Genomic DNA, 19,329 nt, shown 5'->3' on the forward strand with positions numbered 1-19,329 from the left:
AGACAACAGGAAACGTAGAATTTTCCCTTCTCCCATCTTTCACTCCCTCTCCCACTCCAAGTCCCCCGACTGTTATGGAAGTGCAGCCTGGGATGAGTGGTTATGCAAAACGGCTCCTGATTGCATTACACATATGTGGCTTAGGTGTGTGCCAAGAACTTTGAGGGGCTGAGATGTAACGCATTTCTGGAGCTGCTGTTTGTTTTCTTAACAAAACCACACCAATCTGGTTTTCTTTTTAAATGAGTAAACAGTGCCAGAATGTGTTACAAATGATTCAGATTTGTAGGCACGGCTTCATAAGGTGCTTTCCTGCGCATGAACTCATTTGAGGTAGGCAGGGCGGGTTCTATTATTCCCATGTTACAGATGAAGAAACTGAGATGTAGAGGTGCTTTGCCCAAGGTCATGTAACCAAGGAGCATAAGGTTGTATCCAGTAAGGATACAACTAGAAAAATAACTGTTCTTTTCCCATCACTGTGTTCACACCCACTCCTTTTGATACCCCTGCCCTGTGCCTGGAAGACAGCTTAGGCAGTTTTCTGGTCCATTGCAGGCTTAATGAGCAGTCTCTCTTTCAAGTATCAAAAGGCCCCAAAAGATGTGTGTATGTGAGGGAGGGGGTAGCTTTAATGGTTGAGTGCCCATCCTTCTAGAAGTTTTAGTTTTCCTTCAGTAGCTTTAGTTTTTGTTTTCCTTGAGTACCTTTTGGGTGAATCTAAGGCATCAGTAACTTCACCATCCAGGCGTGCACCCTTAGCCCCCTGTGTGCCGAGCAGCACAGATCCGTGTGCCTGTGCTTTGGACAGTACAGGGAGAGAACATTTCCATTGTTGTAGAAAGTTCTCTTGGACAGCACTGGCCTAGAGCCTCAGCAAGTTTTAAATCATTCTTTGATTCTTTTCACCACTAATTTTATATTTTTCTGAATAGATTCCTTACTTGGAAGGATTTCATGTACAGATATGCTACATTAAAAGAAAGTCTAGTCAGATATAAAATCTTCAGTCTCTCATCCAATTTAAAGCTTCTTTCTTCCCCCCATCCTGGGCCTGGTCTGGCCTCAGACCCCTGTAGTGGGAAGAGAGGGCTTGGCTGTTTCTTCACACTCCTAGTTCCCCTCTGTGCCCCGCTCCCTCTGGTCCTCATTAGTTCCTCCAGGACAGAGCAGGGGAGGGGACAGATAGCTGGGCAAAGAGGATCTCAATAGCATCGGTGCCCGCTGTCATCTGGTGTTGCTGTCCTGGCTTGGCCGGTGTTATGTTGTGGATTCTCCTCTCAGGGCCCTTTGGTTGGTCCTTTGGAGAACCTCCCCCTCACTGGGATCTCCTGTTGCTCATGCCCTGGTTCAGGCTGTGCGAGAACTGGCTGCCTCTTTATCCCGCCTCCCCCAGCTCCCGGGCCCCATGGGTACGCACCACACATCACCTGTCTTTTGGTGAGCGATCTGCATTGATGAGGTCCTTGCCAGAGGACCTGAGTCCTGCTTTCCATGGGAGAACCCCAGCTTTCCTTGCCCCTTTAAGCTCCAGGTATGTAGGCTGCTCCCACCCCAGCCCTCTCGCACTGCTCCGCCCTCCTAGACACTCCAGCCAGGTTTTGGCCTTTAAATACGTTTCAGGGGAAAATCAAGCACCGCTCCTTATACCCCAAACCCAGGGGGTCCAGATCAAGCTCTCGAATGGTAGCCCTCCTTGTTTGGCTGGGAAGAGTTCCAACTTTTCCTCCCCTAAGGGGAGTGGAGGGGCTGTGCTCAGCATTCCTGCATCCCTAGCAAACTTCTCCCATTCACCAGCCCACACCCCGCTCCTTGCTCAGCCTGAAGGTTTAGGGTGAGGGGCTGCGGGATAGGATGGGTGGGGGCAGAGGGAGGCACCTCTGTTTCTGGTCCTGAGTACACGGTGCAGCCCTTCTCTTTGGAACGTGTGTGTATGTCATCCCGTTGGTTCTTAGCTCTGGGACTTCAGTGCAACTCTAAGACGGCAACAAAAAGGATGCATGGAACACCTTGGTACATATCCCTTCCCCCTGCTTCTTGTCCCACCACACGGTCTTTAACCAGTCCGGCCACATCCATTCTGTGTGTTCTGCTAGGACCGGTCTCATTTTCAGGCACAGTGAGGGTTAGGGTGGAATTTAGGGTTCTCAGAGATGGTGGGAGCTTTTCTAGCTCCACAGGCCTTACCCCCCAGATTCAGACAGGTATTCCTCATGCCCGCCTCTACACAGTGAGTTTTCCTTTGGACAAGGGCATGTTTCACATCTCTCAGTTATGTTAGAGGCCTCAAAAAGGTTGAGAAGCACTGGGTTACCTAACCGCCCTCAGGGTTAAACCCTTAAAAGAAGGATTCAAGGGCTTCCCTGCTGGCGCAGTGGTTGAGACAGATGGGAATGGCGGAGTTGGGATTCTGGCCTCGATGTCTTTGAATCCAAAGCTTCACGCTCTCCCAGCATACCCTGCTGTCTCGGGGCCAGCTGGTTCCTATTTCTACACCTTCTCTTTATTTGATGACAAGCCTTAATCAGGGCTGGTGACAGTGGGGCTTAACACAGCTAATCCCACCCATGGAGAACATATCTGACACTAAAAGCCCAAGGACGGGCAGAGGAATGGTTCCGAGGAAAGCCTGGAATGAGGGAGAGGAACTTACCTGGGAGAAGCTGCCCCCGCTTCTGGCCTGACCTTACCATCTCCACGAGGACCAAGCATGCACGAGCACTTACTCTGTGCCGGGGCACGGTGTGTTATCTGATACAGGCCTCCCCAGACCTCCAGCCAGCTTCTGTGGTATCCCCATCTTACAAGGGAGGAGACTGAGGCTCAAAGAGGTTAAATGTCCTGACTTGGAAACCTTGCCGGTAAGCGGTAAAGTGGGGTTTGATCCCAGGTCTGCCTCGTGCCACAGCCCCGCCCGCAGCTGTCTCCTCTCCTGCGGGGCCCTTTGCATCTTCACTGGGTCGCATCCAGGGCCTGGGTTGCACTGTGCTCTCCCTTCCAGTGACGAGATGGAGATGCGCCTTCTGCTGGACACTGCTGCCTGGAACATACTCACAGCCCTGCCTGTTGCTGTTTTTCTTTCTCAGTGTCCTGGGTTCCCTCCTGCTGCTTGGATTCCAGCTCGTCTGCCCACAGCCCTCCACTGAACACAGAAAGGTAAGCCACGGCCGTTCAGAGGCTTTCCTTCTCTGCCCGAGGGCCTGGGGTTGGACCAGTCATCACCGCCTTGAGCTTTGTTCTATTTGGAGTTGAGTCACCGCTGATTCTCAGAGGAAGCACCATTCGTAGGATGTTCACCAGTCTTCCTATCCTTCCGAAGTTCTTGATCTTCAAAATGAAGCTGGTGCCCAAAGTCAGTCTCTGATCCGAAAGCAGTGCTGGCTTTGTAGCCCGTGTCCATTAGAGTGGGGCGGTTAAGGAGAGATGAGCGAGCAGACTCTACCTCCCCTAGGGGTGGAGGAGCTTCGGCGGAGCCTTTACCCCCGCTAGGGGCACCTCAGGGGGATGTGTGTGGATGGTTAGAGACAGAGCTGCAGCTAAAGCTGAGGCTGTAGCCATGTAAGAGTGCCCCTCGGAGGGAGCCATCCATGATCTTCGGTTAGAAGGCCACAGCAGCCAGCGGCCAGGCAGGGGGCGGGGAGCAGGGAAATAAGGACCCGGCCCTCTTTTACCTCCTCCCCTCCATCTCCTGCTGGTGACTCCCTAAACCTGAATCCAACCAAAGGACAGAAGACAGAAAACTCCCTTAATGCAGTGCCCAAAGGCCAGCCTCCTGGGCAACAGGGCTGGGTGGAGAAGGGTGGACAGAGCATCTGGAGGGACAAACGGACAGTAGCAGGCATGCTTCCCTTCAGGCTCTGTGTGTTTCATAGTAAAGGAATTATTCACTGCTGCCTAAACAAGCCCAATGCCGTCCTGCAACAGAGCACTTGTGTGATTAATATTTCCTGAGAAACAGATGCATGATATGACTTTGGGAGGGTCCCTAAAATCCCTTTCTCCTACCTAGGGACTCCTTATGTCTACAGGTAATGAAATGCAGATACTTCTGAGAGGACTGATAGGTCAGTCATTTGTATCTAACTGTGACTGAGTTGGTTGGAACCTTTCCTAGAGGGGCTTTTCGTAGGAGAAGTCCAGGAGAGAAGGGGGGCAAGAAAAGAGTAGGTGTACAGGTTTGCCTAGATATGCACCTTCTTGGGAGAAGTTCTTGATGTTCTTGTCTGATTAGTCTGATTTATCTTAGGTCTGTGGATTATGTTCTGACTTTGTCTTTCTGGGCCAGACGTGAACCTGTATTGTGTCGTGTCCCCCATTAGGGTGTCAGCTCCATGAAGGTGGAATCTTACCTGTCTTGTTCACTCCCCAATTTCCACCTCCTGGAATACAGCCTGGCCTGTTGTAGGTGCTCAATAAAATACTTGCTGAAAGACTGACTGAATGAATGGAAAACCTGGCCAAGATCTAAGCATCATTTTGTTGGAGTCACTTGGCAATTTACACCCCTTTTACTGTACTGCATCATCCCCATTCATGATTTCAAGAGTCAGAGAGGACAACTATGATAGATTGAATGTTTGTGTCCTCCCTGCCCCCCAGGTTGGTGTGTTGAAACCTAAACCCCTATATGATGGTATTCGGAGGTGGGACCTTTGGGAGGTGATTAGGTGATGGAGTGGGGTCCTCATGAATGGGATTAGTGCCCTTGTTAGCGTTATGGGAGAGCTTGCTGCCCCACCATGCGAGGATGCAAGGAGAAGTCTGCACCCCGGAGGTCGGCACTGTGCTGGCACTCTGACCTCGGACATCTAGACTTCAGAACTGTGAGAAATCAATTTCTGTTCTGTATAAGCCACTCAGTCTATGATATTCTGTTTTAGCAGCTCAAACGGACTAAGACAAAAATCGGCACTGAGAAGTGGTGGTGCTGCTATAACAAATACCTAAAACGTGGAAGGGACATTGGAATTGGGTAATGGGTAGAGGCTGGAGGAGTTTTGAAGTGCATGTTAGAAAAAGCCTATGTTGCCATGAATGGACTTTTAAAGGCGATTCGGGTGAGAGCTGAGAAAGAAAAGAGGGGAGCTCAATCTTCCCAGAGAATACCTAAGCAATCCCGAATAAAATATTGGTAGAAATATAGAGGTTAAAGGCCATTCTGATGGGGTCTCAGATGGAAATGAGGAACACGTTATTGGAAACTGGAGGAAAGGCTGTGCTTGTTATAAAGTGGCAGAGAACTTGGCTTGTTCCTGTTCTGGTGTTCTGTGGCAGGTAGAACTTGCAAGTGATGAAATTAGATATTTAGCCAAAGAAATCTAAGCAAAGTGTTGAAGGAGTGACCTGGTTTCTCTTGACTGCTCATAGTAAAAAGTGAGAAGAGAAAAATGACTTAAAGATGGAACTGTTAACTGGAAAGGAAGCAGAACACAGAACTTAAAGATTTTGGAAAATCTTCAGCAGATCCGTATTGAAAAGATTGAGAAAGCCTGTCCAGGGAAGGATACTACGGGTGTGGTTGAGAGACTGTTTGATAAGGCAATTAGTCAGTTATCTTGACAGACGCCAGGAGCTATTTATTGTCCAGGACAGTGGAAGAATGCAAAGGGGGCTGCAGTGCCTTCCAGATCTGGCTCATCTCTGCATCACCTTGCTTGGCGGTTTCCACTCCCCACACTCACTCTGAGCTCCTCAGCTGCGCCAGGAGCTGCTCCAGTGGCCCGGGGAAGGGTGTGGGCTGTGCCCAGCAGAGCCTTGGGGGCATGACTGCCTCCACCCAGATTTCAAAGGACAAGGCTTGAGCCCAGGTCCCAGGACCCCAACCTTGGAGAACCACAGTGGGGGCAGGGCAGCCTGGAACTTTGGGGCCCCAACCCGTGCAGGTAGGACCGTGGGCCCAGTGGGCCTGGAAGGCAGAGCATCGAGCCAAAGAGGATTATTCTTAAGCCTTTATGGAATTTCCCCGGGTGGGATTTGGACTTTCTTCTTTCCTCGTTCTCCCGTTTGGAATGGGAGTGTCTCTCCTGTGCCTGTCTTACCATTGTATTTTGGAAGCACATAACATGTTTGATGTCACATATTCACAGCTGGAGAGCAATCTGCTTCAGGAAGAATCATACCTTGAGTCTCACCTATATCTGATTTAGGTGACATTTAGATGAGACTCTGGGCCTAGAGTTTAATAATGATGCTGGAACCCGTTAAGACTTTCTGGGTTATGGGGATGGAATGAATGTATTTTGCTTGCAAGAAGGGTGTGAATTATGGGGGCCCAGGGATGGAATGCTATAGACCAAATGTGTCCCCGCAAATTCATTTGTTGAAACTTAATCCCCAGTGTGATGATATTTGGAGGTGGAGCCTTTGGGAGGTGATTAGGTCAGGAGGGGATAAATGCCCTTATAAAAAAGGTCCCAGAGGGATCTCTAACCTCCTCTGCTATGTGAGGACACAGGGAGAACATTGCTGTCAATGAACCAGGAAACAGGTTCTCCTCAGACACCAAATCCACAGGCCTCTTAATCTTGGACATCCCAGACTCCAAAATTGCGAAAAATAAATTTAAGTTTTCCATAAACCACACAGTCTGTAGTATTTTTGTTATAGCAGCTGGATCAGACTAAGACAGCTGTCTATTTTCATTATTATGTTGTATTATTTATTAGTGTTCAGGGTTAACCAGGGTTGTTAATCCTAATAGTTGAATCAATCTACCAGTGTTCTTTTTAGTTTTTGCTGTTATTCAAATAGACCATCATACCTGAAAATGTTTCATAAATGGTCAATTTACTTTGCTGTTTCTCTTAATTTTTCAAGTTAGCCTGAATGATATAAATGTAGCCTGAACAAAAGGTTCACAAAAAGTTATTGCCTCCATATTTCTTTCTTTTTCTTTTTTTTAATGATGTTTATTCTTTTTACCAAGCTGCACCATAATGTGCTTGGTAAGCCTCCATATTTCTTAAAGAAAGTATTTGTTCTGAGAAATTTTTAAAAATGATTTATGAATGACTTTAGAATGTTGAATCTAAAAATTGAGCAAAAAGTTTCACATCTTGGTGTATGGTTCCTCCTTGTCCAAATATTAAAAACTTTGCAGTAGAAAGTTAAATTAAATAAATTATTTTTTCAAAATAATGTATAGATTCCTTTACTTGGAAAACATGCATTTTAGGACAGTTCTTCAATATAATTATATACATTTTAGCTGCCAGGATCTTTGTCATTGTCATTCACCCCAGAGAGGAAAAGACTCAGTGCTTTCTTGGGTGGTGAATTTCTTCTTGACATTCTATTGGAGCTCTGTGGAGCTGTGACTGTCATCCTGCCTGGCTATATCCCCCAAATCCTGGAGCACAAGCAGTACTGGCAGTGGTAGCATCCATTTATTTCTGCAACGTAAGAAATAAGGAGATACTTATTAAAACAGAGGTTGGAAATGTTTTTCCATAAATGACCAGTTGTGACTGTTTTAGGCTTTCTGGGCTACAAAGTCTCTGTCACAACTAGTCAGCTCTGCTTTTGTAGCACAAAAGCAGCAATAGATAACATGTAAATAAATGTACACGGCTGTGTTCCAATGAAACTTTATTTACAAAAAACTGGATTGGCCCCATGGCCCGCCATTTGCTAGGCAGTGCTCTAAAGTCGGGTAGAGAGAGGTTAACTGTAATTACTGTATATGTGTTTTGAAGTTGGAAATTGTCTCCTCCTGGACCTTAAGGAACACAAAGGATTTGAGAGAAAAAAAAAGTATATTTTTTCATTAAAACCTAAGAATTATGATTGCTATCCAATTGTTTTCATTACTTAGATAAATCATAATTGAATTCCTGCTGACTGTTTTGTGGCAAGGTCCACTCTCAATCTGTAGTAGAGAGCAGCAGCAAGAATTAGAAAACCATTTATGGTAAATTCTTAAGGGACAGCATTACTGATTTGTGCAAACTGTAGTTTAGTATGCGTATGAAAACTACCCTCTAAAATACATCTCTTTTTCTTTCTCATTTATTATAGCGTGTCCAACTTTAGCATATGGAAGCATTTCTACAGTGTAAGTTATTCTGAGGAAAAGACATAATTTGTAAATGCTGTCAAGTAAACTATGCATTTCTAAATGCTGCTTGGGTGACTGCATACATCTCAGTAAAAACTGTCCCATAATAGTGCAGGAAAAGAGGACTCGGGTGCAGAGTGTAAGTAGCCCGTTTGAGGTATTTCTATCCAGAAGTCTTTCTCTCACTTCTGCAACATGGATGGCATCAGAAAGGATTGCTCAGCCTCTGTTCTTGGTAGTTATTCAGTGACACGTGGCAAATGATTTCATTTAAGAAACTCCCTGTGGCTTCATTTGCTGATAAGGTAAGACCAAGAACAAAAAAATCTTGACCAAGACTTTAATAAAAACCATATGTTATTAGTACGGGAAAATATGTAGATTGCAAAAAGCTTTTAAGTTAACGAAACTGTTCTGTCTGCTTGACAGACATTCACTGAGCAAGTTGCTTTATAAGTCATAATGTGTATGGTCAACATAATCTATTTAGGAAAGAATCATGAAACATCGTATTTTATTCCTACAAATGGAAAAACATACATATAATTTAATCACAGCTGCTTAACTTGTTTTCTTTTTAAAGTTTACTTTTTAATTAAAAGTATGCATGTTTATTACAGAGAATTTAGAAAACAATGAAAAACAATGAAGAAGGAAATAAAAACTCACTCCTAGGGCCACGAGCCAAAGAGAAGTGCTCTTCAATCTGTTATTTATAGAAACTTTAAAACAAGCAAACAAACTGAAAACACCCAGACACACTACAGAATGAAGGAAGGGTGAAGTCAAATATTTGTTTTGCTAACTGATTCGCAAGCCACACTGTGAATAGCAGGGGACCTTGTAATGGATTTAGAGCCTACTATTACTGTGTGCAGCTATTGACCTCAAATTGCCTCTTGACAATGTCCTACAACTGGATGTTGAACAGAAGGCCTATAGAAGGACAAAAAGAAGTTTTAGGTAACATAAAATTTCTCATATTATTGCTCCTGTATTCAAGAAGGGAGAAAACAGTAATGTTTCCAGAAGAAAATATATGAAAATATGCTGATGATTTGAGGTAGGCAAGGATTTCTTAAACAACACACCAAAAGAACTAACCATGAAAGAACGGGACTTCATTGAAATTGAGGACTTTTGTTTATCGAAATACACCATAAAGAGTGAAAAGATAAGCCTAGACAGGGTGAAGATATTCACAATAATATGTTTGACAAAAGATTCATACTCAGATTGTATAAAGAAACCACTAATCATTAAGAAAAAGTTAAGCAATTCAATTTTAAAATGGGCAAAAGACTTGCAAAGTCACTTCACGTAAGAGGGTATGCTAACGGGCAGTAAGCATATGAAAAGATGCTCAATCAAAATCATTAATTAAGTAAAGCATTAGTCCCTAGGGAAGTACAAGTTAAAATGAGACACCACCAGAATGGCTAAAATGAACAACACTGACAGTACCAAGTGCTGATGAAGATGTGGAGCAACAGGAACTTTCATACATGGCTGGTGGGAGGTTAAACAGTAAACCCCTTTGGCAGCATATCTTAAAGCTAAACATAGGCGCTTTTTTTTAACAACCTGGCTATTCTACTCCTAAGTATTAATATTAACCCAAGAGTGATGAGTGCATGCCTCACCAAAACATACACATTAAAAACGTTCATAGAAGTTTATTTACAATTACTTAAAATTGGAAATAATCCAAAAGTCTATCAGCAAGAGAATGGATAAATAAATTATAATATGTCCATATAAGATAACATTAAAAAACAATTAAAAATTGGACGTCTGTTTCCAGCCAAGATGGACCAACAGGGATCGGATTTACTCTCCCATGTAGAATAAGAGCAAAATGGCCAAGATAGAGCAACAGGGACCAGATTTCCCCTAATCCTCTGACCTGAAACAACCAAAAGAACATAAAACCAAACAACATATATAAAGCAGTGTTTTTCAAAACACTGGACACCAGGCAACAAAAGACAGTGATCCCTCAGAGATGAGAAACCAATCAGTTGAATGTGAAAATTTCCCCAGCTAACTGCTGGGGAAATGGGAATACAGGCAGAACCTTTTGGCCCCCTTGAGTTAAGGAGATGGACTTAACAGTCCAGCAAGATCAAGATGGAGAGAGTCTGCAGGGCAGAGTACCAGAGAGGAGAGAACTACACAAAGGGAAGACTGCCAGAGATCTGCAGGACTTTCTCCTCAAGGATACAGTGCTGCACTGATCAACACATGGGTGAGGAAACAGCCTGAGGCCGGAAGAGAATTGTCAGACAGGATTAAAGGGAACAATGTCTGGTACTCACGCAGGAACAGGAACAGTGACTCTTCCCAGCAGCCAGGCTTTATAAACTCATAATCCAGGAGGCATTGGAGAGAATACTCAGGAAGCTCTTGCCTTGGTACTGCATTGCTCTGGATATGACAAACAAGTCATAAAAGCACTACTGAAAGGGTCAAACTGTTTCTAAATAACTTAGCTATCCTAGCACAAGTCTCAAGAATATAGGAATATGAAAATATCCAGCACCCAACAAGGTAAATTTTACCAACAAGGTAAAATTCAAGATGCCTGGCATTTAGTCAAAGATTACCAGGCATGCACAGAAGCAGAAAAACATTAGCATTATTCTCCATAATGAGGAGAATAGTCAATCAACTGAAACCAACTCAGAATGACACAGATGTTAGAATTTGAAAACAAGGATATTAAAAGTTATTAAAACTGTATTCCATATATTCAAAAAGTTACGTAGAGGTTTGGAAAATATAAAAAACACCCATGTCAAACTTCTCAAGATGAAAATGAAAAATACACTGGATGGGATTAATGGAAGATTAGACAGTGCAGAAAAAAAGAGAACTTGAAGATATAGCAATAGAAACTTTCCAAAAAGAATCTAAAAAAAATGAGGAGTATCAGTGACCTCCAGAACAACTTCAGGTGAATTTTTATATGTACAGTTGGAGTACCAAAAGGAGAAGAGGTGTGTGTGGGGGGGGGGGGGGTTGACAGAAAAATATTTTTTAAAATATTAGGAAATGTTCCAAATTTGACTACAACTATGAACCCAAGAATATCAACGAACTCCAAGCACTAGAAACATGAAGAAAATGGCACCCTTACACCATTATCAAACTGCTTAAAATTAGTGATAAAAAGAAAAATTTTAAAGCCCTTAGGGGAAAAAACATTACATCCACAGAAACAAAGATAAAGATGATAACAGATTCCTTGTCTGCTGTCACTCATGCAAGTGAAGCAATATCTTTAAAGTACTGAAAGAATACAACTGTCAACCTAGAATTCTATACCCAGAAAAAACAACTTTCAAAAAATGAAAGTAAAGATGTGTTCAAACATAAATGCTGTACCACACCTGTACCACAAAAATTGTTAAAGGAAATTCTTTAGGCAGAAGGATAATGATATCAGATAGAAATATAGACCTATACACACAATGAGATGAACCAGACATAATAACTGCGTGGATAAATATATAAGGTTTTGAAAAATTATTTAAATCTCTTTTAAAGATTGACTCCTTAAATGAAAACAATATAATGTGTTGTGGAGTTTATAACATATGTTTAAGTAAAATGTGTGGCAACAATAGTGTAAATGCCAGAAGAAGATAAATGGAAGTATAGTATTGTAAGGTTCTTATAATATATGTAAAACTGTATATTACTTGAAGGTAGACTGTGATAAGTTAAAGATGTATACTATAAACCTTGAAGTAACAATTCAAGAAACACAACAAAGAATTTTAGCTCAGAAGGAAATAAAATATCGTCATAAAAATACTCCAATAATTCAAAAAAAGGCAGAAATAGAAGGAAAAGAGATGGGACAACTAGAAAACAAATAGCAAGATGATAGACTTAAATATAATTATATTAATAATCACAGAAGCACCTCAACTAAAAGGCAGACTTTGACAGGTTGGATATAAAAAGCAAGACACTCAACTGTATGCTGTTTACAGGAAACACACTTCAACATAAAGACACAAATTAGGTTAAAAGTAAAAGGATGGAAAAAGATATACCATGTTAACACTAGTCAAAAGAAAGCTGGAGAGACTCTATTAATATCAGATACAGTAGATTTCAGAGCAAAGAGTATTACCAAGGATAAAAAAAGTCATTTCATAGTGGTAAAGGAGTCAATTCATCAGAGGACATAACAATCCTAAACATTTATGTACCTCATAATAGAGCTTCAAATTACTGAAGCAAAATCTGATATAGCTTCAAGGAGAAACAGAAAAGTCCACAATTACCGTCTGAGATTTTAATACTGCTTTCCTAATACTGGTAGAGCACATAGACAGAAAAATCAGTAAGAATGGAGAAGATTTGACTATGACCATCAATCAGCTTGATCAAATGGACATTTGTAGGACATTCCCCCAAACAAAATCTGATATGTATTCTTTTCAGGTGCATGAAGAACACTTACTAAGATAGATCATATTTGGGGCCATAAAGCAAGTCTCAATAGACAGGATTCAAGTCACTGACAGTTTATTCTCTGATCACTGTGGAATTAATTTAGCAATCAGTAAAAAAGATACCTGGAAAATTCCTAAACATTTGGAAATGAAATAAAACACTTCTAAATAATCCATGGGTCAAAGAAGAGGTGAAAGAGAAATTAGGAAGTACTTTGACATGAATGAAATTGAAAACACAAAGTATCAGAAATTGTGGGAAGCTGCTAAAACAGCACACAGGGGGAAATTTATATAACTAAATACCTATAAAGACAAAAAAGGTCTCAAATCAGTGACCTCAGCTTCCATTGAGGAAGCAACTAGAAAAAGAATGATTAAACTCAAAGTAAGAAGAACGGAAATAATAAAGATCAAAGCAGAAACCTATAAGGTAGAAAGAGAAAAACCATAAAGGAAACCATTTATTCCAAAAGCTGGTTCTTTGAAAAGATCAATAAAATGGATAAATCTTGAACCAGAATCATCAGAGATAAAAAAATGAAGACACAAATTGTCATTATCATTATGTCATTATCAGCCTGTCATTATGTTACAGGCTGGTAACATCACCATAGATTCTGTAGATATTAACAGGATAATAAGGGAATATTCTTAATACTTTATTCTTATAAATTCAACAAGTTAAATGAAAAAGACAAATCATTTGAAAGATACAGACTACCAAAGCTCACTCAAAAAGAAATAGATAACCTGAATATTCCTATATTTATTAAAGAAATGGAATTTGTAGTTTAAAACCTTCCTGCAAAGAAAACTCCAGGTCCTGATGGCTTTACTAATGAATTCTTACAAGCATTTAAGGAAGAAATAATACTAATTTTACAGAAGCTCTTCCAGAAAAGGGAAGAGAAAGAAAACTTCCCAACTCATTATTCTATGAGAACAGCACTACATACCAAAGCCATATAAAGATGTTACAAGATAAGAAAACTATAGGCAATTATTCATCATGAACAGAGATACAAAAGCTCTAATTAAAATTTTAGCAAATTAAATCCAACATTATAAGAAATGATAATACATCATGAATAAGTGGGCTTCATTCCAGGCATAAGAGTTTGGTTCAACATTTAAAAATGAATTGATATATTTCATCATATTAACAAACTAAAAAAGAAAAACCATATGGCTACCTCATTAAATGCAGAAAAGTTCTGACAAAATCTGACATCCATTCCTGATAAAAGCTCTCAGCAAAGTAGGAATAAAAAGAAACTTGCTATAACCTGATAAAGGACATCTAGTAAAAACCTATAGCTAACCATACTTAATGGTGAAAGACTGAATGCTTTCCTTCTAAGCCAGAGAAAAAGACAGCAGTGTTTTCTCTCACCACTTCTACATGGTACTGGAAGTTCTAACCAATGCTGTCAGGCAATGAAAAGAAATAAAATGTATCCGAATTGGAAAGGAAGAAGTAAAATTGTCTTTATTTTCAGACAGCAAAATTATCTGTAGAAAATCTGATGAAATCTAGAAAAGACTATTAGAATAAGTGAGTTTAAGTAAGTTATTGGATATAAGGTCAATATGCAAAGAGTCAATTGTATTTCTGTCAACTGCCAATGAGTAATAGAAAATTAAGTCAAAAAGAATATCATTTACAACAGCATGAAAAATATGAAATGCCTAGGGGTAAATTTGACAAAAGATGTGAAAGATCTATATGCTTATAACTATAAAACATTATTGAGAGAAATTAAAGAAGACTTAAATAAATGGAGAAATATATTGTGTTTATGAGTAAGAAACTCAATATTATTAAGATAACCATTCTCTCTAAATTGATATATAGATTTAACACAATTCCGATAAAATTCCCAGCAGACTTTTTGCAAAAATTAACAAACTCATTAAAAAACCTTTATGAAATGCAGGGGACCTAGAATAGCCAAAACAAATTTCAAAAAAAAGAACAAAATTCCAGGAGTTATACTACCTAATATTTGCATTATTATGAAACTACAGTAATAAAGATATCATATTATTGGCATCAAGGTAGATAAATAGTGGAACAGAATATAGACCCACAAATATATGGACAACTGAATTGTGGAAAAAGTGTGATGGTAATTCAGTGGAAAAAGGGTAATCTTTCAATAAATAATTCTGGGACAGTTGGATATCCACATGCAAAAGAGTGAACTTCAAACCATAGCGGGTACAATATGCAAAAATTAACTCGAAATTGATCATAAATCTAAATGTAAAACCTAAATCCTTAAACCTTCTAGAAGGAAACAAAGGAGAAAATACTTGTGACTGGACTAGACAGATTTTATTTTTTAGATACAACATCAAACTCATGACCTATAAAAGAAAGAGTTGATTGATTAAATTTTATCAAAACTCCTAACTTCTGTTTTAGAACACTCTTAAGAGAATGAAAAGGCAAGCCACAGACTGAGAGAAAATATTTACAAATCATATACTGATAAAGGACTCGTATCCAGAATATATAAGGAACCCTCAAAACCCAATAATAAGGAAAAACAACCTGATACAAGAGTAAGCAAAAGATTTGAAATGATGCTTCACCAAAGAAGGTACATGGTTGGCAAATAAGCTCAGGAAAAGCTTTCAACATCATTAGTCATTAGGGAAATACAAATTAAAACTACGATGAGGGGCTTCCCTGGTGGCGCAGTGGTTGAGAGTCCGCCTGCCGATGCAGGGGACACGGGTTCGTGTCCCGGTCGGGGAGAATTCCACGTGTCGTGGAGCGGCTGGGCCCGTGAGCCATAGCCGCTGAGCCTGCGTGTCCGGAGCCTGTGCTCCGCGACGGGAGAGGCCACAACAGTGAGAGGCCCGCGTAACGCAAAAAAAAAAAAAAAACTACGATGAGATATGGCTACACACCTACTAGAGTAGCTTAAATTTAAAAGACTGATTGAAAAAATAAAATAAAATAAAGTAAAAGACTGATTGTACCAAGTGCTGATGGCGACGTGGAGGAGCTGCCTCCCTCGTAGGCTGTTGGTGGGACTATAAAAATGGTAAACTATTCTGGAAAACAGTTTGGCAGTTAAAAAAAATTAAACATATACCTATCATATGAGCCAGCATTTACCCAAGAGAAAAGGAAATATATATCCACACAGAGACCTGTACATGAATATTCATAGTCGCTTTATTTGCCATAAACTGGAAACAACCCAAATGTCCATCAACAGGTGAATGGATGAACAAACTGTTGTCTGTCCACACAAAGAAATACTACTCAGCAGTAAAAAGAAAGGAATTATTGATACCTGCTACAACATGGATGAATCTCAAAATAATTATGCTGAGTGGAAGAATCTATACAAAAAAGTGGACTGTATTAATCCATTTATATAAACTTCTAGGAAATGTAAACTAATCTATAATGATGGAAAGAATATCTGTGTTTGTGGGGGATGGAGAAGGGGAGGAAGGGGAGATGACCAAGGGGTACAAAGACACCTTTGGGGCGATGGATATGTGCGTTATCTTGATGATGGTGATGATGGTTTCATGGGTGAATACGTGTGAGCAATCTTATCCAATTGTACACTTCAAATATGTATAATTTATTGTGTGTCAGTTATACCTCAATAAAGTTGTTAAAGATAAACTACTCGTATAAGCAACAACTGAATAAATTTCACATGAATTCATTCAGTGAATTCACTGAGTACATTTTTCTTATTGACTCTAAGAAACTAGACACAAAATACCTACAGTATGAGTCCATTTGTATTTAGTTTGAGAACAGACAAAGCTAATATGTGGTGAAAATAAAATCAGAATAATTGATACCTATGAGGGGTGGGGCTGGGATTGACTAGTAAGAGGCATGAGGAAACCTTCCAGGATGTTGGAAATACTCTTGATCTTGACCTAGGTGCTGGTTTTTTAGGTCTTAAAAGTGTAAGGAGTCATACATTTAGAATGAGAATACTTTACGTACTTCATGTGTGTTGTACCTCAGTGAAGAAAAGGAAAGACCATGCAGTGCATTAAATGCCCGTACTGAAATGGCAATGAAAGTCTTTGGAGCAGTGTGGGATTGTCCTTTCAGAGTCACCAGGAAACAAAGATGCTCTTCAAAGAACAGCATAGGCGCATTCTCATTAGTGAGTGTCCAGCCACAGAACCCTTGCAGAATTGGAAGCTGACTCTAAAGCAGGCACTGTGTCTTTTCCAGCTGGTATTTGTCAGACCTTCTGTTTCTAATGGCATAAATATAACTGACTGCTTCTGAAAAATTAAGAGTATTTCTACAGATGAGAAATGAAGAAATTAAACTAAAAGGACCTTATTAAGGACTGGGAAGAATGTTAATGTTCATTAATTCATGCTGTGCCGAATCTCTTGGATTCAAATCCAGCAGCCGAGAAGTCAAATTTGCTTCTATTACTAATGGAGCAGCAAGCTTTGGACCGTATGTTCGGGAAAGCCCTTGACAATGTAGCAGAAAGAGAACATCTTCAGCTTTTATTTGGGACATAATGGGGAATTCCTGGCCTCTTAGCCTTTTTCTGGTTTAGGGCCAGGATTCCCTACCAGATCGCTGATTTTTTTCTGAGTGTGCTATTTGCCCATGGGTAGATGGCACAAAGTGGGACCCAGAATAAACCACTCTGCCTGGAACCCAGTTTTCACATTGGCCAGTGCTTGCTGACTTCCTCAACAGCAGACCGGGTCTGCCTTCCCAGCCCCTTAGGACTTCTTTGCCTTCTCCAGCCTTGGCTGACTTAACTTGCATTGGGTTTTCATCCTCCCAGCCTTGTGGTATCTACCAGAGTCTTGGTCCCATTTATGCTGATGTCCACTGCCCGTGGCCAGTGCCAGGAAAACAGGAAGGAAGTCACAGCCATCCCCTTCCCAACACGGAGGCTCTGCCTTTGTTAATCCTCTGCTCTGCTTCAGATCCCTGCTTCTCTAGATTGTGAAAGGAGTTCTTATCTTGTGGGAAAACTCTAAATAAAGAAATGAAACATGAAAGACCTAGATAAACTTGGGTCACATATTCTATTTGTAGAAGTCTGTGAAGATGCTGAGGGACCATCAGAGGAAGCAGACACCAGGGTAACGTAAACTGGGAAAACTGAGGCAACCAGCCCACATTTTTAATGGCAAAAATGATATCCATTGAGTTTTGCGGGTTTTTTTAAAGATTTACTTATTTATTTTATTTATTTTTGGCTGCATTAGGTCTTAGTTGCGTCACGCAAGATCTTTGTTGTGGTGCGTGGGCTTCTCTCTAGTTGTGGTGTGCGGGTTTCCTCTTCTCTAGTTGTGGCGTGCAGGCCACAGGGCACGTGGACTCTGTAGTTGTGGCGCGTGGGCTCTGTAGTTTGCGGCACGTGGGCTAGAGTTGAGGCACGCAAGCTCAGTAGTTGTGGCGCGCAGGCTTAGTTGCCCCGCGGCATGTGGGATCTTAGTTCCCTGACCAGTAATCGAACCTGCGTCCCCTGCATTGTAAGGTGGATTCTTTACCACTGGACCACCAGGGAAGTCCCTCTGTTGAGTATTGAGTGTTCCTTCCCTATGACACCCTCTGCCCTGATCTCTTTAAAAAACTATTTTTGGTATTTAATTCATACTAAGTTCAGGGGCAAAAAAACCTTTGTTTTTCTACATCGTGAATATTTCTTTTGTTCTAAGTGATTTTCCTGCTTCACACAAACACACACAACCCAGTTTATAAATTCCTTCCTTTGGAAGTTTGTAGTTCCATTTGTAACAGTATTTAAAAATAAATACACTATAAATTTGTTATTATTGTCTGAACAAACTCAGCACTCGTATCTCACATGTGATCTTACTACAAACAAGCAGAGTTCTACAGAATAGATTTTTTGTGTGTGTTTTGACCCTAACAAAGTGACTTTGAGACTATAAATAGGTATAAGAAAAAAACGACTATTTTATGTACTTAAATTTTTTTCTTGAGATTTCCATTCCCTCCCACACTTATACACACAAAACTCAAACCATAAAAAGGTGTGTTTAAAATAACTTCTAAATTCCCCACTATGTTATGTTTCCAGGCCAGATTACAGTTAAAACAAACTTTTGACAGACAGAATAACTTATCACTTAGGCCACAAATCTTGGTCTTTGGAAAAGAAAATGAATAGTACAGTCTTAAGGCCACTGTCCTTGTGTGTATGTTAGTGGCCCCCCTTCTCCTCCAAATGATGATGTTACCCGATTCTCGATGATGGAGGAATTTGGCAAGTGGAGTCTTCACATGCCAGCCGGCTTCCATCCCCTCCACAGGATGCTCACTTCTTGGGTAGTTTGGAGAAGTAGAGAAAAGTCAGTGTCCTTTTGTTCCTAATTTTATTCTGTTTGTATTGCTTCTCATATCTTTGATGCTTGTTTTTACTTACGGCCGAGTTCATCTTTTTTCCATTAACTCATCAGACACTTACCAAGTGCCTACTATGTGAATTTGGACTCTGAAGCCAGACTGCTGAGTTGATACCTGGCTCTGCTGCTTACTAATTCTGGACCTTGGGCAAGGTCCTGTGCCTCAGTTTTGTCATCTGTAAAATGCAGATGATAATAGCACTTATTGCATAGGTTGTTCTGAGGATTACGTGAGTTGTATATACAGAGTATAGGATGTTGTTGGACCTGGTAAGTCGTATGTAAGTGTCACTGTCATTGTTTGCTGTTGCTGTGGTGGCAGATGCCGGCTTTGAGCTACATGCTGTGTACCCAAACAGGCTGCTTCTCAAGGGGCCTGCCTTCTAATGTCACAGGCAG

The 19,329-nt window shown here is 40.8% G+C and overlaps 1 protein-coding gene across 2 annotated transcripts in view; it reads left to right on the forward strand.

The window, feature by feature from the left end:
* Positions 1-19,329, forward strand: part of THSD4 (thrombospondin type 1 domain containing 4) — a 571,321-nt gene that overhangs the window by 36,652 nt on the left and 515,340 nt on the right. For both annotated transcript variants that reach the window (XM_019949134.3, XM_019949138.3), the window contains exon 3: positions 3,087-3,156. In XM_019949134.3, the coding sequence (XP_019804693.2) occupies positions 3,087-3,156 (70 nt within the window). The remainder of the gene's footprint in view (positions 1-3,086; positions 3,157-19,329) is intronic.

The sequence above is a fragment of the Tursiops truncatus genome, chromosome 2 (genome assembly GCF_011762595.2).
Source record: "Tursiops truncatus isolate mTurTru1 chromosome 2, mTurTru1.mat.Y, whole genome shotgun sequence".
NCBI lineage: Eukaryota > Metazoa > Chordata > Mammalia > Artiodactyla > Delphinidae > Tursiops > Tursiops truncatus.